The sequence below is a fragment of the Elephas maximus genome, chromosome 16 (assembly GCF_024166365.1).
Source record: "Elephas maximus indicus isolate mEleMax1 chromosome 16, mEleMax1 primary haplotype, whole genome shotgun sequence".
In the NCBI taxonomy this organism is placed as follows: Eukaryota; Metazoa; Chordata; class Mammalia; order Proboscidea; family Elephantidae; genus Elephas; species Elephas maximus.
In genome coordinates, this window is record NC_064834.1 from 51,556,749 (window position 1) to 51,582,147 (window position 25,399).

Below are 25,399 nucleotides of genomic sequence, written 5' to 3' on the forward strand. Positions count from 1 at the left end.
CCCTCAAAGATGTTTTTTGAAAAACAGCTGCTTCTGAATCCACGGCAGGAGTGCATACCTACAGTGTCGCTGACTTCCAGAGCAGCCAGCAATTGCTTTGAGACCGTAATCACCATCGGCATATTTCCAAAAAGACCCTCAAAATCAATGTTTGGGACCTGCGAAAGGGAACCAAAACATAAAGACACATGAAGATGAAATTAATGCCATAATCACTCAATAGAAACATCTCTTCAAGGATTGTACAAAAACTGCTCAAGGTCATCTTCACTCACTTTCTCATGCAGTCTCCAAAATAAAAACATCTAACATCATCTTTAGTATCATCCTTTGTCCTTGATCCAACTACTTTCCACTCCCCCTTCCCCCGACCACCTTAATAAACTGACTATAGAACCAATTTGGTCTACAATTATGCTGGGTTACAAATTCCCATCTAGCACCCAAAATCTGATGTCACTGCCCACTTCCTACAGAAGAACTTGGGAGTGACTGCTCCAGGAGTATATACCCAAGGTCAAGTAATAAGCAATAAGGACAGTAAAGCCCCAGGGGACTATTAGCCTTGGCTTACAATCTCCACCCTTTAGAAAGTACCTAGAATGTGCACATGGCAGACCCTTAGTAAAGGTCTCCTGAGTAAATGAATGAGCTTACAATCAGGTGCCGGAGCCACTGATGACACGTTAGCCCCAGACTTCATTGTATTATCTTATGGTCTTCCCCGTAAACAACAATTTAGACTCCCTGAAACTGTTCTTCAATTTTCAGGAACCATAGAAATAGGGAGTGTCCTGAAGTAATTGCAGTAAGTCTGGGAACTTACTGGTGAACATGATCAGTGGCTGGATGCTGAAGGCTTAAGATGATGACACACATATGCTGGGGCCCTTGATTTAAAGGCAGCAGCAGCAGCAGCAGTCATAGACTTTTATATAAAATCCAATAAATCTCTGTGGTGAAAGTTCTCGCATCCTAATGCTTCGAGGGCCACCTCCTAAAGCAAAGCTAACCTTACAGTCCCTACCTGTGCCTGCTGCAGGGGTGCCATGATGCATTCAATACACATTTCCAGATCCCGGATGTAGTCTTTTTCTGTCTGAAGAAGTTCTTCTACCACCTTGGTTCTCTTCTCCAGCATCCTCTGCTCTGGGTTTTCAGTGGACACATACACAGAAGGGGCCACCAATGATGAAGACTGGGAGGAGAGGAGGGTCATTTCTAGAAGGGAAAAGAGAACTGGTCAGCAGCTCCAGGTGTGAAAGCAGGGCTCTTCAACAGTTTGTTTCTGAAAAAAGCACATTCCCTGAGGAACCAAGGGTTCACTACTGTCAACCACCAGGAAAACTGATCCCATGTATCAGTTCTAAACACGAACAGATGAAGGGCTTAGAAACCTGTGGAAAGAACTTCTCCAATCTTGTGTAATCCCATTTCTAGAAATTGTTCCAAAAAGGAGTAGCTAGCCCATTTTAAGAGGACAAATCAGAGTCCACAACCTCCTTGTAAGTCCCCTTGAAAGAAGTACTGTCCTTCAAGCCGGCTTTCACCTAATCAGGTATAAAAGCTGCCCCATGACCTCAGCAGCAGAAACACTGGGCTGGAAATTAACATCACTGACAGGGCACATTAAAAAGACTGCTGTGGATGGGGGAAGGGGGAGCATATGGAAACTATCTGTACTTTCTGCACGATTCTTCTGTAAACCTAAAGCTTCTCTAAAAAACAGTCTATTTAAAATTAAAAAAAAAAAAAAAAAGGCTATTATGGGAAACAATAAGGTGGCCACTAAGGGGAAGACAAGAATTAGATGCGAATTATCCATCTGAGATTTGGGGGACTGCAGGGCCCCTCATGTTCCAGTCACTGTGATGGCGGATTAACATCAGTGTATTAACAAAATATGCAAAAATTCTTATATTCCCCCAAGAAAACATTAATGAAGACTCAAGCAGGTTTTGTTACTATAAAATGTCCTAGAAGGTAGATACAAATGTATTACAAATACGAAATTTTTAAACGGTATTTTTGATTAAAAGAAGCTCTACTGAACCAGACTGCATGATTCTAGAAAGGAAAACATATATATATTCTGTCACTAGTTTTACAATTACCTGTTATTTAGATGCATCTGACAAGAGAGGTTGTTTATTTTTTCCCCAAAATCTAAAGGGCTCAGTTCCCAAGGTTGGTTCAAGATTCTGACTTATTGCTCTTTGTAATAAAGACGAGGCAGTATTTGTTCATTAAAAATAAACATTAAATATTAATAAAAAATTAAAGAAATTTGACAGTGAAGCAACCTCTGCTTTGTTTGAAATTCCTTAAGACCCTCTAAAAAATACAAGTTTTATAAGTGCATACACATACTAGTAAGTTTGAGCATGATTACAAGAATACTTTTACCTAGATGTAAGAAGAAAACCAGTGTTCAAAATACTTATGGAAAGCTAGCCTTTCATAGCAGACTTTATTTCCCTTTTAATTTTTTAAAATTTTGGAAAATACATATGTCACAAAACATTTGATATTTCAAGAATCTTCACATGTACAGTTCAGTAACATCAAAGCAAATTTTATTCTCCAAAAATCTGCCCCACTGCCCCTTCCCTAAGATTAATTAGGAATTCCAACGTTTAAAAAGAATGTAACTCAGACTCTGGTTTCTAAGAACCATTCTCCTCTAAAAAAGGAATCAGAGTTCTTTGAAGAAATGGCAAATTCCAGGGCTGGAGTAAGGAAGGTCCAGCTGGAAACATCTTGTGACAGGAAGTCAGGAAGAATTCAACAAAATGATGAGGGCATGTCAAACTGACTCACTCAGGAGCCAGCATGAAGGGTCTCCCACTAGCCAAAGCTGGTACAATTTCAGTATCAAAATAAATAAGCATGGCAATGGATTATAATCCATTCAATAAAATAAGAACCCATGAATTCATATTGATAATACAGTAAAACCTGCAAAAGCCGGAACCTGTGTAAGGCAGAAACCTGTCAGAGAAGAAAAACTCAAAACACGTTCCACTAATGGACAGTTATAGAAGAGTGGTAAGTCTGCACCCTGTCAAAGGCAGAAAACTCGCAAGACCCGGAAAAAGAAGGCAGTTCCAGCTCTCACAAGTTTCATTGTGTATAAATACATAAATAAAGGGGGGAGAAGATAAAGCTCTTTCTTATATTAGAATGCCAACAAATGAAGAAATGATGGGGTTAGAACATCATCACTATGCAACCATCAGAATAAAATTTGATTCAGGCACAAAACATCAATCAATGGGGATTGATGATCATCAGGATATTTACAGAGTTCCAAATTACTTATTATAAATTACATGCCTAATCTGAAAGAAATCTTCAGGAAACATCAAACTGTCTTAGGTATCTAGTGTTGCTATAACAGAAATACCAAAAGTGGATGGCTTTAACAAAGAGAAATTTATTCTGACATTGCAGAAGGCTAAGAAGTCCAAATTCAGGGTGCCAGCTCCCAGGGAAGACTCTCCCTTTCTGTCAGCTCTGGGAGAAGGCCCTGGCCATCAATCTTCTCCTGGTCTAGAAGCTTCTCAGCACAGGGACCCCAGTCAAAAGGACACGCTGCGCTCCTGGTTATTCTTGCTTGGTGGTAATGAGGTCCCCCTCCTCTCTGCTCCAGTCTTTCTTTTATATCTCAAAAGAGACTGACTCAAAATACAATCTATTCCAGTAGATTGAGTCCTACCTCATTAACATAACTGCCTCGTCTGCCTCATTAATATGAAAGAGGTTAGGGTTTACAACACAGAGGATAATCACATCAGATCACAAAATGGTGGACAACCACACACTACTGGGAATCATACACTAGCCAAGTTGACACGTATTTTCAGGGAACACATTTCAATCCGTGACACAAACCCAGACTGAGGATTTGTATTCTTCAAAATGTCAGTGTCCTGAAAAACAAAGCCTGATGAACAGTTCCCGATTAAACACAACTAAAGAGAAATGACAACTAAATGCAATGTGTGTCTGGATCCTGCTCCAGGAAGAAGAAAAAAAAATTGTTATAAAGGGCGTTACTGGGACAACTAATGAAACTGTAATACAGACTGTAAATTAGATAAAAGATTAGATCAATTTTAAATTTCCCAAAATGGCACATTTATTGTGGTCATGTGAGAGAATATCCATATTCTTAAAATACACACTGAAGTATTAAGGGACGTGATATATGCAACCGACTCAATATCTCAGGGGGGGAAAAACTATATACGGAGAAAGAGAGTAAGTTTGATATTATTCAAGGTAAAGCTTAAACAGACATACAATGGAAAGAATATCTGTTTCTTAACTTTTTTTCCTTGGTAGAATAAATGACAAAAATTAAAGCATAACTTTCGTTTCATCACAGCACTAAAATTCATTCTAAATTAATTACACCTCATGTAAAATTTGTTCAATGGCCTTATTTTCATTTTTGAGACTTCAAAGCAATAGAATCTCAGTCCTAAAAATCATTTCGTAAGTGGCAAGTTAAAAAGAGAAACTCATTTTTAATAACAGTACTAAAAAAAGCTTTGGAAAGAGGCCATTTACCGAGTTCCTACCACGTACCAGGTACTTGACATACTATACCCCTTGATTCATTGAATACTCACACCAAAACTTTGAAGCAGGCATTATTACTCCCACTTAATAGATAAGAAAACCTAGGCTTTGGAGGCTGACCAATTTATCTGAGGTTCTGCAGTGTGTAATCTCTGTAACAGCAGTTCTGGAATTAGAATCTAACTATATATATATATATATTTTAATAACTTTTATTAAGCTTCAAGTGAACGTTTACAAATCCAATCAGTCTGTCACATATAAGTTTACATACATCTCACTCCCTACTCCCACTTGCTCTCCCCCTCTTGAGTCAGCCCTTTCAGTCTCTCCTTTCTTGACAATTTTGCCGGCTTCCCTCTCTCTCTATCCTCCCATCCCCCCTCCAGACAAGAGTTGCCAACACAATCTCAAGTGTCCACCTAATATAATTAGCTCACTCTTCATCAGCGTCTCTCTCCCACCCGCTGACCAGTCCCTTTCATGTCTGATGAGTTGTCTTCGGGGATGGTTCCTGTGCTGTGCCAACAGAAGGTCTGGGGAGCGTGGCCGCCGGGATTCCTCTAGTCTCAGTCAGACCATTAAGTTTGGTCTTTTTATGAGAATTTGGGGTCTGCATCCCACTGATCTCCTGCTCCCTCAGGGGTCCTCTGCTGTGCTCCCTGTCAGGGCAGTCATCGATTGTGGCCGGGCACCAACTAGTTCTTCTGGTCTCAGGATGATGTAAGTCTCTGGTTCATGTGGCCCTTTCTGTCTCTTGGGCTCTTAGTTGTCGTGTGGCCTTGGTGTTCTTCATTTTCCTTTGCTCCAGGTGGGTTGAGACCAATTGATGCATCTTAGATGGCGGCTTATTAGCATTCAAGACCCCAGACGCCACATTTCAAAGTGGGATGCAGAATGATTTCATAATATAATTATTTTGCCAATTGACTTAGAAGTCCCCGCAAACCATGTTCCCCAGACCCCCGCGCTTGCTCCACTGACCTTTGAAGCATTCATTTTATCCCAGAAACTTCTTTGCTTTTGGTCCAGTCCAACTGAGCTGACTTTCCATGTATTGAGTGTTGTCTTTCCCTTCACCTAAAGCAGTTCTTATCTACTGATTAATCAATAAAAAAACCCTCTCCCACCCTCCCTCCCTCCCCCCCTCGTAACCACAAAAGTATGTGTTCTTCTCAGGTTTACTATTTCTCAAGATCTTATAATAGTGGTCTTATACAATATTTGTCCTTTTGCCTCTGACTAATTTCGCTCAGCATAATGCCTTCCAAGAATCTAACTATATTTGAATGCAAATCCTATCCACTTAACCTGTACCATTTTGCTTCCCTAGCCAGGAATGTCAACTAATAAAAGGTCAGGGGCTCCTTTGCTTCATATCCTAAAAATTCCCTAGAAACAATCCTCCTCCCCCACCCCATCAAAGTTCTGTTAATCACAATAGCTAAAAGCACAAAACCCAAGCAAGTACTCAACAATCAGACACCAGCAAGAGACTCAATTAGCTTTTTATTTATATTAAAAAGAGAAAACAGAATGGGAACAATTCTTTTAAACTATAAACATAGCTTTTTTTTTGCCAACAGACTTATAAACTCTTCAACAGCCTTTAAAAAAACAAAACACTGTGATTAAAAATCCCCTTGGGATGTTTTTATTAAATTCCTGGGCATCACCTCTGACATTCTGATTCAGAAAGCTTGTGTGGGACCCAGGAATTTGCCATTTAAAAAAAGACTAGGTGTTTCTGAAGATACAGGTGACCCTCATACTGTACTTCATGAAACACAGCTCCACAATCTTAACCAATCCTCAAAAGGGTTTTCAAAGATTAAGTCCACCTAAAAGTATCTGGCTTGAATTACTCAAAGTTGAAATATAAAACCATCCAAACAAAAGTGACTTAAGATATAAAACAGTTTTCAAGTTATTCCAAAGATACTGTAAGAAAGCAATCTGATCTCAAGTTTTATAATCTGGGACAACCACCCTCAAGCCGGCTGCAATGAAAACAGGCCTTAGACTTTCGCCCTCCACTTCTTAGTTAAGGAACCTCAGGAAAGTCTATTTTTGTCTCCGGACCTAAATTTCCACATCTGTAAAATGGGCATAACAACACATACTGTGTGGAGTTGTTGAGGGAAACAGTAAAAACAAAAGTTAGTCCTTTTCCCCAGATGGGCCAGAAAATGCCTCCTGCATCTGATTAAGGTAAAATGCACAAAGCACTAAACGACCTGTTCACACGCTCTAAAATTCTACTTTTCTACAAGAACAATAACATCTGGGGATGAGGAAGCACATGAGGAAATGGGGGCCTAGTACCAGCCTATTCATAAATTGTGCAAACGAGCTCCCAGTTTATTAGATGATCAGAGTACAGATTGCACAAACTTCCTTTCTGTGATAAAATAATAGTAAGTTTTTTTTTTTTTGACTGCCTCCCAACCCCCCAAAGTTCCAATTCCACACCTTTCCAGGATACTCCATCCTTGTCTGGTTAGGGCATTACTGCAGCCTTGTTTTTCAATGTTGTAAGGAAGGGATTTAGTTAACCCCCAGTTTCCCATAACTCTGACAACAAACACATTTGAGAGTTAAAAAGAAAAGTCACTCACTTCTTCCTTGCTTCGGAAAGTTGGCTCTCTGGTGAGGAAACTCTTTGAATTCCTGGCAGGTCCCAAGCTGCCCTTGAATGGGGAGGAGGCGACAGTCCCACCTACTTTAGAGTAATCCCAGGAGGTACCTGCAGCGCTAAAATTCCAGCGCGTGCATTTGTGTGGATCAAACTGTAAGTAGGCAGAGCAGAATCTTCCCAGAGCTCTGGAATGTTCCCCAACCCCCTAAAACCCTTTGAATAGGGTCGGCATTTCCCTAGGCTTTCACATATTTACATATGAATTGCCCCCAGTCACTCAGGCTATCTTAGCAGGGTGAGTTCCAAAGGATGGAGCCGGACTTGCCCGCTAACTGGACTGACATGCAGACAAGCAGGGCTGTTTTTGCTCAGGCTCAACACCTGTGCCTTCTATTTGTTTTCCTTTCCTAGTTCTAAGACCCTCAAAATTTCACTTCAGATGTTTTTAAACCAAGATTATTACCTTTACTTTTCCTATCCTCTGCTAAGCTTTAATTTTTTGGTACGCCCACTTCAGGAAAGAATTCTAAAGGCCAATCCATTTCCCGTGATGAGATCGGAGTGTTAAAGGCAAAACTGTAAAGGCAGGATTTGTCTGTCTGCCTTAGGAATTCTTTCTGCAGCCCCTCTCCCTGCCAGGCGCAGCCCTCACACAACCCTCTGTTTAACCAGGGGCTTTTCCAAGGGAACCTGGACTTCCTACTTCAAGTACCAGTACCAGCTGCTGTAATGTCAGTTCTGACTCAGGGTGAATCCATGCGTGTCAGAGCAGAACTGAGTTCCACAGGGTTTTCAATGACCGGCTTTTCTGAAGGAGATCTCCAAGCCTTTCTTCTGAGATGCTTTTGGGTAGACTCGAATTTCCAACCTTTCAGTTAGCAGGCGGTTAGCAGCTGAGCAGGTAAACCATTTGCACCACCAAGGGACTCCTTCCTTACCCTAAAGCCATCACAATGCAACAGACCTTCTGGTGATCCCCGGATGGCCATAGTTCGGAGTAGTCACAGGCTCTGAGAGCCCTACTCACAAACATTTACACTTTAAAGGAAACCAGAAAAAAGAAAATTGCAAAGCAATAAGCCATTTTTGTAAAAAAAGGAAAAAAAGGGGGAAACAGAGAAAAAAGGAAAACTTGCAAAAAACCTTACATTTTTCTTTGTTGTTGTTAGGTACTCTGGCTCATAGTGACCTTATGTAAAACAGAATGAAAATGTTACCCTGTTCTGCGCCATCCTCACAATAGTAGGTATGTTTGAGCTCACTGCTGCAACAACTGTTGTCAATCCACACATATTTCTAGATGTACGTATAATCTGTAAATGCACAGAAAAAGATCCAGAAGGAGGGCATATCAAATTAATCACAGACCTTGAGGCAGGGAGGGGACCGGGATTTGGGGTAGGAGGATCAATGAGGACTTGAGCTAAACTGGTATTTTAAAAATTTTAAATACCAGAATATAATAATGTATTGCTAGTAACTAAAAAGGTGTATGCCAGGGTTGTATCCTTTCACCATACTTATTCAACCTGTACGCTAAAAAATAATCTGAGAAGCTGGACAACGTTGAAAAAGAATGCGGCACCAGGGTGGGAGGAAGACTCATTAACAGACTTTGATATGCAGATGACACAGCCTTGCTTGCTGAAAGTGAAGAGGACTTGAAGCACTCACTAATGAAGATCAAAGACTACAGCCTTCAGTATGGGTTATACCTCAACATAAAGAAAACATAAATCCTCACAACTGGACCAATAAGCAACATCATGATAATATTGAAGTTGTCAAGGATTTCATTTTATTTGGATCCACAATCAACACCCGTGGAAGCAGCAGTCAAGAAATCAAACAACATATTGCATTGGGCAAATCTGCTGCAAAAGACCTTTTTAAAGTGGTAAAAAGCAAAGATGTCACTTTGAGGACTGTCATGGATTGAATTGTGTCCCCCCAAAATATCTGTCAACTTGGCTAGGTCATGATTCCCAGTATTATATGATTGTCTACCATTTTGTCATCTGATGTGATTTCCCTATGTGTTGTAAATCCTATCACTATGATGTAAGGAGATGGATTAATGGCAGTTATATTGACGAGATCTACAAGATTAGATAGTGTCTTAAACCAATCTCTTTTGAGATATAAAAGAGAGAAGCAGGCAGAGAGACAGGGGGACCTCATACCACCAAGAAAGTAGTGCCGGGAGCAAAGCACATCCTTTGGGCCTGAGGTTCTTGCACTGAGGTGCTCCCAGACCAAGGGAAGACTGATGCATCACAAAGACCTTCTTTCAGAGCCCACAGACAGAGAACGCCTTCCCCTGGAGTCAGCACCCTGAATTTGGACTTCTAGCCTACTGGACTGTGACAGAGTAAACTTCTCTTTGTTGAAGCCACCCACTTGTGGTATTTCTGTTATAGCATCACTAGATGGCCAAGCCAAGGACTAAGGTGTGACTGTCCGAAGCCATGGTATTTTCAGTTGCCTCTATGCATGTAAAAGCTGGAGAATGAATAAAGAAGACTGAGGAAGAACTGATGCCTTTGAATTATCGTGTTGGGGAAGAATACATGGACTGCCAGAAGAACAAAAATCTGTCTTGGAAGAAGTACAGCCAGAATTCTCCTTAGAAGTGAGGATAGTGAGGGTTCATCTTGCTTACTTTGGACATGTTATCAGGGCAGACCAATTCCTGGAGAAGGACACAGAGGGTCAGTAAAAAAGAAGAAGGCCCTCAACAAGATGGACTGACATAGGGGCTGCAACAACGGGCTCAAAAATAACGATTGTGAAGATGGTGCAGGTCCGGGCAGCTCTGTTGTACATAGGGTTGCAACCAACTTGAGTTGGAACCAACTCGATGGCACCTAACAATAAAACAGTAATTTAAAACCAAAAACAAAAAACTCATACTAAGATACATGACCACTGGCAAAATTTTAAGACCCTGAAACAACTTGGTAAAGGATCCTTCCCACTGTTTCTAAAATCTCACCATTATCTCGAGCTCCAGGATGGTCACTTCCCTCCATCATCTAACAGAGCTCCTTTTAGTTTTAAATTTTATTTCAACAAATATTTATATGGTACTTACTATGTGTGTCAAGTACTGCTCCACTTTATAAATGTTAGCTTATTTATCCTCACAACAAGCCTACTACTGTCACTATTGTGCTGACGAGGAATTAAGAGAAATGAAGTAACTTGCCCCATTAAGTAGAAGAGCTGAGATTTGAGCCTAACCTGGCTCCAGAGGCTACTCTGCCTCTAGCTCTTTGCCAAGTCAGGCAAATCATGTGCATTGTGACCTGGAATTCCACGGCTGGATTTTGGTAGCAGGGAGAGCCCCCTAATGAACCCACAGCTCCTTCTTGGTTACCAAAGAGACTTTGCACACTTCTTAAAAAAGCGTTCATACCTTTTAACCTAGCTAGATAACTTTTAGGGATTTATCCTAAGTAAACATTTGGACAAGGGTACAAAGATGTATATACAGGGACACTTACCAATCTTTTAAAAGGTTTAGAAACATCTAAACAAAAACCACCAAAATTTCTCCCAAAAGGAGCCTGGTTAAATACATTATGACATACCCTTATGATAGAATACTGTTATAACCACTACCCATCTGGCAGTGTATCGCACTGTAGCGGTTTGTGTGTTGCTATGATGCTAGAAGCTATGCCACCGGTATTTTAAATACCAGTGGGGTCACCCACGATGGACAGGTTTCAGCAGAGCTTGTAGACTATGACAGACTAGGAAAAAAGGGCTAGTGATCTACTTCCAAAAATTAGCCAATGAATACCCCGTGGATCACAGAATATCGTCCCAGACTGACTTGATTACTTTGGACATATCATCAGGAGGGAGCCATTGCTGGAGAAGGACATCATGTATGGTAAAGTGGAGAGCCAGTGAGGGCGAGGGAAATCCTCAGTGAGATGGACTGACACAGTGGCTACACAACGGACTCGAACATACAAAGGACCGTGAAGATGGCACAGGATCCAGCAGTGTTTCGTTCTGTTATACACGGATTCTCCATGAGTTGGAGCCAACTCTACAGGAACTAGCAGCAACAATCACAGCCATTAAGACATACAGTTATATTTATTAACATGGAAAGACGTCTACTGTGTGCTGGTTAGTGAAAAAAGCAGGTTTCCAAACAGTTTACAAGAGGATTCCAATTTTGTTAGAAAGGGAAAAACATTTTAAATGTATATATTTCAAAAGTCTTGAAGGAGACAAAAACTCTAGTCATTTTTTTTTTCCTGTCTTTTCGCTTACTGGATTTTCCAATATTTCTAGAGTGAACACGTAATATTGATATGACAAAGAATAATAAAATAAAATTAAAAAAAACAATTGCTATAAAACAAGGCTATCCTAACAGTCAACTCTCAATTACCCTGCTAATCCATTTCAAATTCATTCTTTTAATAAGCTGAGGTTTCCTTCCTGACCTGATTCCCTTAAATTGCTGAAGAAAATGAAATAAAAAACACTGTTGAAATAACAGCTAATAAGAAGAGCAAAAACACAATCACCTGCTTAACAATCCTTGTCTAAAAAACCCTGAGAGGGCGCAGTCTTTTTGTAAAGCTGTCCATCTTCTCACCAGACCCAAGCGAGGAATCATAAATCCTGGTTTTCAGGACTACCACATCACTCCAGCCAGCCCACCCCAGCTCCCACCACTTTTCCTTTAGCACCTAACTTACTTCTATTTGGAGAAAGTTATCCAGCTCACTCAGGGTAAAACTTTCAACACAGCAGTCACTGTCTTTTCTGTAGGGCTCATGCAGACTTTTCCAGGCCACGAAACTTTGAGAATAATCTGCTACATTTAGGCCCTAAATCTCAACCATAAATGAAAAAAAACTTTCCTTGTGGCTTTTGCTCAGTAACTGCCCCACCTTTTTTTTGGCCAGTAGCCTGGATTAAAATCCCTGCTGGGAGGGTTTCCACTTCAGGAAATCTAGCTCAGAACATCCCATCTCCTCCTTCCTTTTCTAGGCCCCTATTATTTTTTACCCCTGGTTGTCACTGTGAATTGAAATGGACTCTGATGGCAAAAGGTTTTGTTTTTGGGTTTTTATCCAGGATGTCAGAAGAGCAAACAAGAGCAAAGCACCTAAATTACAAGATTCCGCAACTTCTTATTATGCCAGGACAGGAAATTTAATATTAGGACCAAGTGAAACACTGTTTTTGAATACTCAGCAAATACACATAAATCCTAGAAAGTGCTGCTGTGCTTAAAACTGTGAGACTATTACAATTTCTTAACCTTTAGGCAGCAGCAAAAGTGAAATAATCAACACAATAAAGACAATTTTCGGAAAAGAATTAGAAATAAATTATCACAGCTTAATAATCAAGTTTTGATTATTATATGCCAACTCACAAGACTTTGCATAAAAAGCTTTATTTTCTCTCATGAAATCAGACTTTCTGGAGCCATGGAGGCTGGATGAAGCCCCCCACCCCCAAACAACTACCCTAAGATAACCTTTAAACCTTAAAACAAAAATACCCCGAGGTCTTCTTAAAACCAAACAAGAGTTTAGCTTAACTAGTAAAGAATGCCCATTCTCGAGCATTATGCTCTTTTAAGATCTATCTATGAGGTCTCTGTGAGTCAGAACAGACTCCAAGGCAATGGTTTTATATGGGATCAAACTGACAACAGCAACTTGAAAGATTAGAGAGGAACCTTAGGGGGCAGTGAGTATATGCCAATGCAGGAGGAACGACTCAGAAAAGGAAGGTGAGAATGGCTGGACAACTTAACATAATCAGTGTCACTGATTATATTTTATATTATACATGTAGAATCTTGAATGGGCGTATGTTTTTCCTGTGTATATTCTCAACAACAAAATAATTTTTTAAAAAAGCTTTATTTTCTAAACATACACAGATACATCTGATGTTGTATTTACCAGTATAAATATAACAGAGGCACAAAGGAATGAAATGGCATGCCTAAGGCCACACAGCTAATAAAGCAGTATATTCTAAATTAGCATTCCAAGCCTGTGCTCTTGCCATTAAACTTCAAGGCCTGTTCTGGGTTATATGTCTGCTCCATATGAACGTGGCCATTTCCTGTATTCTATTTCCATTTTTAAAAATAACACTACAGTGATGTTTTAAAATTTGCTCATCTACCCTCTGGCTATTTTTCTATCCTACTTTATAAAACCAGACCTTCTTCAGTTTATATTAGGTGGTTTATTTTTATTCCTTCCATTTGCTCTCATAGCATTTTATGTATCTTTTATAACTGTCCACTCAAAAAAATCAGTTGGTCCAAATTATAATCTTGTACAAAGTATTAATTATAAAAATATATGAATATTTAAGGACTAACGGACCACAACTACCACAGCCTCCACCAGACTGAGTCCAGCAGAACTAGATGGTACCCAGCTACCACCACCAACTGCTCTGACAGGGATCACAATAGAGGGTCCTGGACAAAGCTGGAGAAAAATGTAGAACAAAATTCTAACTCACAAAAAAAGGCCAGACCTACTGGTCTGACAGAGAGTAGAGAAACTCCGAGAGTATGGCCCCGGACACACTTCTAACTGGGTACTGAAGTCACTCCTAAGGTTTGCTCTTCAGCCAAAGATTAGAGAGGCCCATAAAACAAAACGAGACTAAATGGGCACACCAGCCCATTTAGAAGGCAGGAGGGGACAGGAAAGCTGGTAATGGGGAACCCAAGGTCAAGAAGGGGAGAGTGTTGACATGACGTGGGGCTGGCAACCAATATCACAAAACAATTTATGTATTAACTACTGAGAAACTAATTTGCTCTGTAAAGTTTCACCTAAAGCACAATTTAAAAAAAAAAAAAAAGGACAGCAGGTGTAATGAATAAAGTACTCAGGCTGCAAGTCAAGAGACCTGGGATGCAGGCCTGCCTCCTCTGCTACCTGTGTGATAGATCTTGGACATGTTACATAACTTCTGCAGGCCTGTTGCCATGGGTGTTATAACAAACGGGTTGGGCCTTTTTGGTCCCTTCTGGCTCTAAAATCTTACGTGAGTTCCCACTCTTTGACTTCACCTACTCCTCCCAATTTGGTATAACCACACTAGCCTGTAGTTCCAAAAGGAGTGTCACTGAGTATGTGAGGCCTCTTTGGGCTCATCCAGTCAGTTACCCCCTCTCAATGAGCCAAGAGTACTGTATAAAAACAAAAAAAAAAAAAAAATTTTTTTTTTATACTTACCATTATTATAAATCTTAGCACAAAGTAATTATCTGTTTCCTTATTATTCCTTGAACACGACATGTCCAGCTTGTCTCTGCTCCTTTTCTACTTTTTCTGCTTGCCTACTGTTCTTTAAGGCTCAAATTCCAGCTTCTTCATGAAAGCTTCTTATAAGACCCAGTCCTTGAATTACTCTTTCCTCTAAGCTTTACTTCTCAAATAACCATAGGAAATAACACTCGCAATTTATCTTTTTATGTACATGTTGTGTCCCAAAAATAGAATATTTCATTTGACAAGAAATATTTTTCAAGAACCTATTATTATATAGGAAGAACTACGGTATATTTTGGGAAACACTATCTTCACTGCCATCCCCGAGCTTAGACTCTCCTGGACTTAATGATAGTACCAATCATTAAGCCCTCGGTCACTCACTGAAAGGTCGGTGGTTTGAAGCTACCCAGAGGTGCCTTGAAAGAAAGGCCTGGTGATCTCTTTCCAAAAAGTCATAGCGTTGAAAACCCTACTAAGAGGTGTGGAATCCCCTTGCAGTGAACAATTTGGCCTTTGATCCTGGTTCCTGAGAGCCTGACCACACCTGAGGCCAATGAGTGGGGGCTGACCCAGTGATATCACTAGGGGGTGTGGACTGCACCTAGTAACACCGTCAGAGGGGGTGACACCAAAATGACTGCTTAGGAAATTTCTGTGCAGTGTTTCAGCAGAAATTTATTATTTTCTATAAAAGTATCTCTGTAGTTAGTTTTAACAACAAAACCATTTTTCCTAAGCCCAGCTTATATGTATCAATACCTACAAGACCAAAACTCTACCCTAATTTACTTTTTGGCCCTTTTAATGGCCCCCCAACCCCCGCTGTCATTATTATCCAATTACAACGATGCTTCGAATCATGTGGTTTCCCTGTACACACGCCATAAGCACGTGCTGTTGTTTTTGTTGCTGCCGGTGTTTTTATAGTAGCTGATTTTGTCAAATTTTCTGGTGTTTTAGCTTCAATATTGTAGTAATTAATGTTTGTGAACCTATATCAATAACTTTTTTGAGGCTGAAGTAGTAATTACAGGAAAAGAAGGGATGATATATGAGAGCTATGATTTAAAAGTAACATTAGTACAAAAAACATTACTGAGGATTCTTTACAGTCTGCTATTTTTATGGGAGGAGGTCCATGGAGGGTAGGCAACACCCTGAGTTACTACTGCACCGGGTGACATCGACCCTCGTGATGCTGCTGGGCTGCCCAGACCACGAGGAATCACCTGAGAGTCTGATGGTGACTAAGCCTCGGGAGGCCAATAAAAGGCCTTAGAAGATGGAGGCTCACTACAGCTCCCTAGGTATAGAGGGCGAACAAGTGCTCTGAGGAGGGTAAGTGCATCCCCTGAGGGAATCCTCTGGGGAAGCTCTACCCCAAGATCCCCACTGGACCTTGTCCTTTGTGTTTGTATGCTTTTTTCCTAGATGAAAGATAGCCTCTTTCCCTGCAGTTGTGAGTCATTTAAAGGAATTATCAGACCTAAGAAACTGAGGAGGGGCTGGTACCTGCTGACCTAGCCCTATGGAGAGAGAGGTAGCCAATACCCGCTGACCTAACCCCATATGAATAAGGATGAGACAGAAAGGGCTACGTGGAGTGGCTGGGCTCTGAACTGATCAGGGAAGGGAGGCTGAGATTTCTACACTATGAAGCTGGCATCTGGTGGTATTTGTTATCCACCATATAATTTGGCATCAGAGGTGGGTGATCTCAGCCTCTCTGGACTGGTTTGCACAACTGGTACAGCGAGCAGTGTTAGCTACTCTGACTGCTCACCTACGGAGCACAGTTTTACACTGACACACACGGGGTTGTCATGAGCAGAAGCTGACTCAACAGCAGCTGGTTTGGTGTGGAACGTGGACCTTACGTTACTCAGCAGTCACTGCTCTCTCCCCCGTCATTCCCTTTCCTCAGAGAAGTCATCTACTCACAGTTTCAGTTAGTACATCTAAGAGGATGACTCACCATACACATGCCCAGCGCTGACTTCTTCCTGAAGCTCTACTCCAAACTCCCACCTGGTTTCAAATATTGTAGTTCCTCTAGTCTTCCCCCGCTGTGTTCCTCAATGCCTTCCACACCTCTTTGTCACCACAACTTTGTATCTTTACTCATATAGTTTCCCCAACCAGGAATGTCCTCTCTGCTTCTCTCTGCCTATCTCAACCCTATTATTCCTTTAAGTTCAAGTGTCTCATTTTTTTTTTCAATAACTCAAGTAAAAACTGATCTTTCCCCCTTCTGATTGTCCATAGCATTTACTGTCTATGCTATACATTTCTGTACTTTATCTAGTTTTGTTCATATTTGCACATTTTGTCTCTTCAATTGGTCTGTAAACTCCTGTGTTGGGGAGAGAGGGTTATCCTTCTCTGGATTCCCCCAAAGTCCCAATGTTTAGTACAGTGCTAAGTACAGATACTAGTTAGTAGATATCTGTCGAACTGCATTTAAAGAAGTGGGATATACATGCTGATAAAATAATAATAATAATAACAGCTCATGTTTATTTAGCATTTATTACGTGTCAGCCCCTATCACGCTATTCTAAGCATACTCTCTCCTCACTTATTGACATGGTTAGGTTCCAAAAACCAGGTTGTTATATGAAATTGGTGTTATGTGAAAATATAGGATGACAACATCAGATCACAGAATGGAAGATGACTACATCATTGCATAACTGCCAAATTACATTTTTACATAACTGTGAAACCACTGAGAATCAAGGGCTAGCCAAACTGACACCTAACCTTAACCATCAAAGCCAGCATTACTCTTGTCTCACACCTTGGCAATTGTTACATACATCATTAATGCACAAAATAGTTGGATAGTAGATTTTTTTACTATTGTTGTAAATGTGAAATGTTGGATAATGAGATAGTTGGTAAGTGGCAAACTCACTTAGTCCTTAATAATGCTATAATGTAGGTATCATGTTATCTGGTTTTACTAGTGGAGATGCTGTGGCATAGACAGATTAAGTAATTTATACAAAGCTACACAGGTAACAGGGGCCGAGGTGAGGCAAAATAATAGTTTCGCCTACAGTACTCATAAAATTGTATTTGAATTATTTGTTTAAATCTTGTTTTCGGGCTCTAAATTGTGAGTTCCTGAAGGCAGGCACAAGCCTTACTCATCTTCTCCAGTATCTCAATGGGGCACAATTGGCACTTGGGTAGGACAGTTCTTTGTTGTGCAGGATGGTCCTACACAATGAAGGACATTTAGGGTCCCTAGTCTTTGCCTTCTAAATGTAAGTAGTCTCCAGCATCCTGCCACTGTGACAACCAAAAGACACCCCCACCCACTTCTAAACGCTAGGGCTGGTCTAAGCTAGCCACCCCTCAGGATGCCTGCCACCTGCAGAGCCCACCTCCTACCCAATCGGCACCATCAGTGGCCCTTGGTAGCTATGATTTAAATTAGGTGACCCCATCCCACTCTGCCACTGTTGTTTGAACCATGGATATGTACCAAATCAATGAGTGGCCAGTTCCTATGATGTGGCCTAACTCAACAATTTAAGCTGAGTCAATCATACTTTCCTCCTGGGAATTTGAATTAAGAAACATTAAGCAGGCAGATCAAACAGGAAAAGAAGCAGAAGCTACAAGAATGCCCCAAGGTAGTGTTGGGACAACTATGGTTATGTAGAGAGGGAGCAGAAACTGAATAAACAGAAAGTGTTGGTCTGTAGTCAGAGGAGACCTTAGCAGAAGTTCAAAAAAAAGTAAAAATGTCACAAAAAAGATGAGTCAGAAAAAAAAGGGGGAGACAGAGAAAGAAAATAGCTAATTCCTAGAATATCTAGTTTCAGCCCACTTGTATCTGTACAATAGGCCCCTCCCTCCCCAGGATCATAAAGTCTAACTAGAACATTAACACTTGCGTGGTACTCAGTAAGTATCTGTCAGGTAAATACATAAATGACTCGTATTTATTGTTTGGTAACAGAATGAATTATATAAGAGCTGCAAAAAGTGCTCTGAAAACTGTAAAGCATGTAAATTGAGGTAGTACAGGCAGTCCCCAACTTATGATGTACTCGAGTTACAACAGACCATATCTAAGACCGTCGGTTTCTTTTTCTATACATCTTATCGTAATATGTACTACATATGTTTACTATGTTGTAGCACACAATTTGCTAACGTTATCATTCTCAGACGTTCACTCCAAGATCAGACGTTCAACGTTGTGATTTACTGACCAAAACCCTGTATAAAAAGCTATGGCCTGGTCTACAATGGAGTCTGTGCTGGTGAGGAAGTCATAACAGACAGAAAGTTGGGCAATATTCAACTCTAACGACATCCAACAATTCAACAGTGCACAAGCCTGACAACCGTCACGACTCCAACTTCGTTATGACACTGATGCCAACAAAGACCGGATCTGTAAAGACACCGATAATAAAAGGCAAAAATAATGGAAAAAAAAAAAAAAGAAGTATCCGACATATGTCAGAACCAACTTATGATGGAGTTGTACGAACAGAACCTGTACTGCTATTACTGCTGAGGACAGTAGTGGTTCAGTGTGGAAGAGGAACTCCGGTGGCGCAATGGTTAAGCACTTACCTGCTAACTGAAAGGTCTGCAGTTTGCACCCACCAGCTGCTCTGCGGAAGAAGCTGTGGCAGTCTGCTTCTGTAAAGATTTGCAGCCTAGGAAACCCTATGGGGCAGGTCTACTCTGTCCTACAGGGTCCTATGAATTGGAATCGACTCAATGGCAGAGGGTTTGTTTCATTTTTCTTTTTATGTAAGAGACCCAGGTTCAATTCCCGACCGATGTACCTCATGTGCAGCCACCACCTGTCTGTCGCTGGACGTTTGTGTGTTGCTATGATGCTGAACAGAAGTCAGTGGAGCTTCCAGACTAAGATGGACTAGGAAGAATGGCCTGGCAATCTACTTCCGAAAGTCAGTCAATGAAAATCTAATGGATCACAACAGGCTGATCTGCAACCAATCATGTGGGTAGTGCAGGACAGGGCAGCAGAGTCACCATGAATCAGGGGCTGACTTGAAGGCAGCTAACAATAACACCACTACTACTAACCCCCTCAAAACCAAACCTGTTGCCATCAAGTCAATTCCGAGTCATAGCGACCCTATCGGACAGAGTAGAACTGCCCCTTAGGGTTTCTAAGGAGTGCCTGGTGGATTTGAACTTCCAACCTTTTGGTTAGCAGCGGTAGCTCTTAACCAAGAAGCCACCAGGGTTTCCAATTACTATTATTACTACTACTAAAGCCAAAACCAAATCCGTTGTCGTTGAGTCAATTCCAATTCACAGCAACCCTAAAGGACGAGTAGAACTGCCCCACAGGGTTTCCAAGGAGCGCTTGGTGGATTCGAACTGCCAACCTTTTGGTTAGCAATGGTGGCTCTTAACCACTATGCCAACAGGGTTTCCTATTACTACTATTACTAAAACCAAAACCAAACCTGTTGTCCAGTAGATTCCAATTCCTAGCGACCCTATAATACAGAGTAGAACTGCCCCACAGGGTCTCCAAGGAGTGGCTGGTAGATTCGAACTGCCAACCTTTTGGTGAGCAGCCGAGCTCTTAACCACTATACCACTACTACTACTACAGTAAAACCTGCGAAAGCCAGAACGTGTATAAATAGGAAACCTTTCAGAGAAGTAAACTCACATATTTTTCACTAAAATGATCAATAGAAACATGGTAACACTGTGCCCTGTTGTTGCTGTTAGGTGCCGTCGAGTTGGTTCCGACACATAGTGACCCTATGCACAACAGAACGAAACACTGCCCAGTCCTGCGCCATCCTTACAATCGTTGTTATGCTTGCGCCCGTTGTTGCAGCCACTGTGTCAATCCACCTTGTTGAAGGTCCTCCCCTTTTCCGCTGACCATGTACTTTGCAAGCATCATGTCCTGCTCCAGAGACTGATCTCTCCTGACAACATGTCCAAAGTAAGTAAGACGCAGTCTCGCCATCCTTGCTTCTAAGAAGCATTCTGGTTGTACTTCTCCCAAGACAGATTTGTTTGTTCTTTTGGCAGTCCATGGTATATTCAATATTCTTTGCCAACACCACAATTCAAAGGCATCAATTCTTCTTCCATCTTCCTTATTCATTGTCCAGCTTTCACATGCATATGATGCTATTGAAAATACCATGGGTTGCGTCAGGCCTACCTTAGTCTTCAAGGTGACATCTTTGCTCTGCAATACTTTAAAGAGGTCTTTTGCAGCAGATTTACCCAATGCAATGCGTTGTTTGATTTCTTGACTGCTGCTTCCATGGCTGTTGATTGTGGATCCAAGGAAAATGAAATCCTTGACAACTTCAATCTTTTCTCCGTTTATCATGATGTTGCTCATCGGTCCAGTTGTGAGGATTTTTGTTTTCTTTATGTTGAGGTGCAATCCATACTGAAGACTGTGGTCTTTGATCTTCATTAGTAAGTGCTTCAAGTCCTCTTCACTTTCAGCAAGCAAGGTTGTGTCATCTGCATAACGCAGGTTGTTAATAAGTCTTCCTCCAATCCTGATGCCCCGTTCTTCTTCATATAGTCCAGCTTCTCAGATTATTTGCTCAGCATACAGATTGAACAGGTATGGTGAAAGGATACAACCCAGGCGCACACCTTTCCTGACTTTAAACCAATCAGTATCCCCTTGTTCTGTCCGAACAACTGCCTTTTGATCTATGTAAAGGTTCCTCACGAGCACAATTAAGTGTTCTGGAATTCCCATTCTTCGCAATATTATCCATAATTTGTTATGATCCACACAGTCGAATGTCTCTGCACAGTCAATAAAACACAGGTAAACATCCTTCTGGTATTCTCTGCTTTCAGCCAGGATCCATCTGACATCAGCAATGATATCTCTGGTTCCACGTTCTCTTCTGAAACCGGCCTGAATTTCTGGCAGTTCCCTGTCTACATACTGCTGCAGCCATTTTTGAATGATCTTCAGCAAAATTTTCCTTGCGTGTGATATTAATGGTATTGTTCTATAATTTCCACATTTAGTTGGATCGCCTTTCCTGGGAATAGGCATAAATATGGATCTCTTCCAGTCAGTTGGCCAGGAAGCTGTCTTCCATATTTCTTGGCATAGACGAGTGAGCACCTCCAACGCTGCATCCATTTGTTGAAACATCTCAATTGATGTTCCATCAATTCCTGGAGCCTTTCGCCAATGCCTTCAGAGCAGCTTGGACTTCTTCCTTCAGTACCATCGGTTCCTGATCATATGCTACCTCTTGAAATGGTTGAACACTAATTCTTTTTGGTATAATGACTCTGTATTCCTTCTATCTTCTTTTGATGCTTCCTGCATCGTTTAATATTTTCCCCATAGAATTCTTCACTATTGCAACTCGAGGATGAATTTTTTCTTCAGTTATTTCAGCTTGAGAAACACAGAGCGTGTTCTTCCCTTTTGGTTTTCCATCTCCAGCTCCTTGCACATGCCATTATAATACTTTGTCTTCTCAAGCCGCCCTTTGAAATCTTCAGTTCTTTTACTTCATCAATTCTTCCTTTCGCTTTAGCTGCTCGACGTTCGAGAGCAAGTTTCAGAGTCTCCTCCGACATCCATCTTGGTCTTTTCTTTCTTTCCTGTCTTTTCAATGACTTCTTGCTTTCTTCATGTATAATGTCCTTGATGTCATTCCACAACTCGTCTGGTCTTTGGTCGCCAGTGTTCAATGCATCAAATCCATTCTTCAGATGGTCTCTAAATTCAGATGGGATATACTCAAGGTTATATTTTGGTTCTCGTGGACTTGCTCTTATTTTCTTCAGTTCCAGCTTGAACTTGCATATGAGCAATTGATGGTCTGTTCCACAGTTGGTCCCTGGCCTTGTTCTGACTGATGATATTGAGCTTTTCCATCGTCTCTTTCCATAGATGTAGTCAATTTGATTTCTGTGTGTTCCATCTGGCGAGGTCCACGTGTATAGTCTCCTTTTATGTTGGTAAAAGAAGGTATATGCAGTGAAGAGGTGGAAAACTTGCGAGGCCCCAGAAAAGAAAGGTGGTCCAGTCGCGGACCGGCTCTCATGGGTTTCACTGTACTATTACTACTTCTCCAGCTCAAGACTCAGTTTTGCTGCCCATTTTGCCACTAAACAATTAGTTCCTAGGAACTGTGACAAGAAGAGCAGAAACATCTTGGCATCTGCTATACCCATGGCTTGTAATCAGCATATGAAATTAACCAGGCAGGTATTTTATTCTGGCATCTTGGACAGTAGCTGCAGAGATATGACATCCACATACTGGCAGTGAGGAGAAACTTAGAGTATCAGAGTCCTAAATGCTAGGAACTGCCTGTGTAACACTGCTAAAAGTGCCTTCAGATCTATGCAGGTTTCTCTTATCTTGGGGGAAAATAAAATGGAAGATTTCACTGGACTCTGCTTCTCCTCTGCAATTACTGTCCAAATATTTAAGGAATTGCTTTCATATTCTTACCACCAATTCCCTCTTAAACAAACAAACAAACAAAAAAACAACCCAAACCCATTGCTTTCCAGTCGACTTCCACTCACAGGGGCTCTACAGGACACAGTAGAACTGTCCCATGGGGTCTCCAAGGAGTGGCTAGTAGATTCGAACTGCTAACCTTTTGGTTAGCAGCCAAGTTCTTAACCGTTGTGCCACCTGTAATAGGACTTTGTGCCTCTGTTGTCCATACTCCCCACCCCACTTAGAGGCTTCCAGGCACTCAACAGCAAAGGTCTTTTCTCATTCCACATCCTCTTTAGATCTCTGCTACGTGTAATGTAGTTCCATCCCTCGTGAAGCCCTCCTCTGGCTTCCCTAACACAATACTCTTCTGCTCTTCTATGATCATTTATGCAGCATGAACCTGCAGCTGGGCTTCCAGGTTCAACTGTGGTGATGTAGCAAAAGCACCAGTCTGGGCATCAAGAAACCAAGATTCTATTTCTGCTCTACTGATTATGTTAAATTGGACACACATTTCATCTTCTCTGAGCTCTGTGTTCACTTATAAAATGAATGGGGTGGAACTTCAGTGTTTTTCAAACATGTGTGACTATAACACATAGTTTGTATGTTGTTATTGTTAGTTGCAACCAAGTCTATTCCGATTCATGGCGAACCTATGTGGGCAGAGTAGAACTGCTCCATAGAGTTTTCAAGGCTGTGACCTTTTAGAAACAGATCGCCAGGCCTGTCTTCTGAGGTGCCTCTGGGTAGGTCTGAACCACCAGGTACCTTTCGGCTAGCAGTCAAGAGCTTAACTGTTTGCACCACCTAGGGACTTAGTATATACATACATACATACATGTAACACATGGGTATATATGAACACATACATACAAACATACGTGCTTACTTTTACTACAAGTGATGTACTCTGAAATTTTCTATTCCCTTCTATTTCATTTTTTTTTTTTTAAAAAAAAGCTTGTTGGAACCTCCTAAATAGACTTCATGACCCTATCTATCATGGGTGGTTATCGATTATTTAAAAACATTGAAACTTGATATCTAGGGTTCCTTCTAGTAATAATGTTGTAGCCTTCCAAATCTGAGCCTTGAGCCTTATCTCTCACCTAATTCCCATCCCATATGTCTCTTTGTAAGGTTTGTGCATTTGAATATCCTAATAGTGCTTCAATTCAACATACTTAACATGCAATTTGAATTTCCTACGAAAGCAAGCCCCCTTCTTATCAAAACCTTAGTGCTGACTTTTGGTCTAATAACAGCAGAGTAGTTCATGTTGTACTAACCCCCCTGTTGAAAAATATTATAAACTCTGAATAAGATATTAGAAACAACAACTATAACCTGCTCCCGTGGAGTCAATTCCGACTCATAGCGACCCTATAGGGCAGAGTAGAACTGCCCCATAGAGTTTCCAAGGAGAGCCTGGCGGATTCAAACTGCCGACCTTTTGGTTAGCAGCCGTAGCGCTTAACTATATGAAGGCATTGGAAGGCAACCAAAAGCAGGAGAAACAGGGATATGACTTGAAATAAGGGAAGCCAACTAGGTAAGAGCCACATTTATCTATTTTTCCTCTGTGAGGGCACACCCTAGTCTTAGAGCATGTCAAGAATAAAACAAAAATAATAAGCTGAAAGGTGGCAATCTTATCGGGTTGAGGAGTCATAGGTTCAAGTCTGGGGCAGCTGAAGTGGCCAGATATTAAGGGGAATGTCCTGGAAAAGAGGACGCCGCAGAGTGGAGCACCCCAAAATCTGTGTCGAAATTCTCCTCAAATCCTGGAACTATGCATTCAGGTGATGACACTCCAAGGAACCCAGCAGAAAGCAATAAGAGATGGAAGGCTGAAAGGGCCCAGCAGAGATACTCAGCAACTGTCTGGTGCTGGGAAGATAAAACCCAAAAAACCAAACCAATTGCCATCAAGTCGATTCCAACTCATAGCAACCGTATAGGACAGAGTAAAACTGCCCCATATGGTTTTCAAGGAGCACTTGGTGGGTTCGAACTGCCAACCTCTTGGTTAGCAGCCATAGCTCTTAACCACTACGCCACCAGGGTTTCTGCTGAGAAGATTAAAAAAACCCACTGTTACCGAGTCCGACTCATAGCAACCCTGCCCCATATGGTTTCCAAGGAGCATTTGGTGGATTCAAACTGCCGACCTTTTGGTTAGCAGCCACAGCTCTTAACCACTATGCCACCTGGGTTCCCGCTGGGAAGATAGAGCTTGAAATTTGAGTCTCACCAAGTTAGGTGGCTCAGGAAACCCTCTGGTTTTCCACTGAAACCTCAGAAGGGCCAGACTTTAGAAGGACCACCTCCAAGGACTAAGGGCCACACCTTAGGACTAAGGCAAAACCATAGCAGACTAGCCATAACAAAACCTTT

At 41.3% G+C, this 25,399-nt stretch overlaps 1 protein-coding gene across 4 annotated transcripts in view; it reads right to left on the reverse strand.

Annotated features, from left to right (window-relative positions):
* Positions 1-25,399, reverse strand: part of DNMBP (dynamin binding protein) — a 131,098-nt gene that overhangs the window by 31,376 nt on the left and 74,323 nt on the right. For 3 of the 4 annotated variants that reach the window (XM_049854893.1, XM_049854892.1, XM_049854891.1), the window contains 2 exons: positions 1,028-1,221; positions 59-158 (listed from right to left, as the gene is read on the reverse strand). In XM_049854893.1, the coding sequence (XP_049710850.1) occupies positions 59-158; positions 1,028-1,221 (294 nt within the window). Of the gene's footprint in view, positions 1-58; positions 159-1,027; positions 1,222-11,952; positions 13,128-25,399 lie in introns of those variants that run through there. The other variant, XM_049854894.1, reaches the window with a different exon arrangement.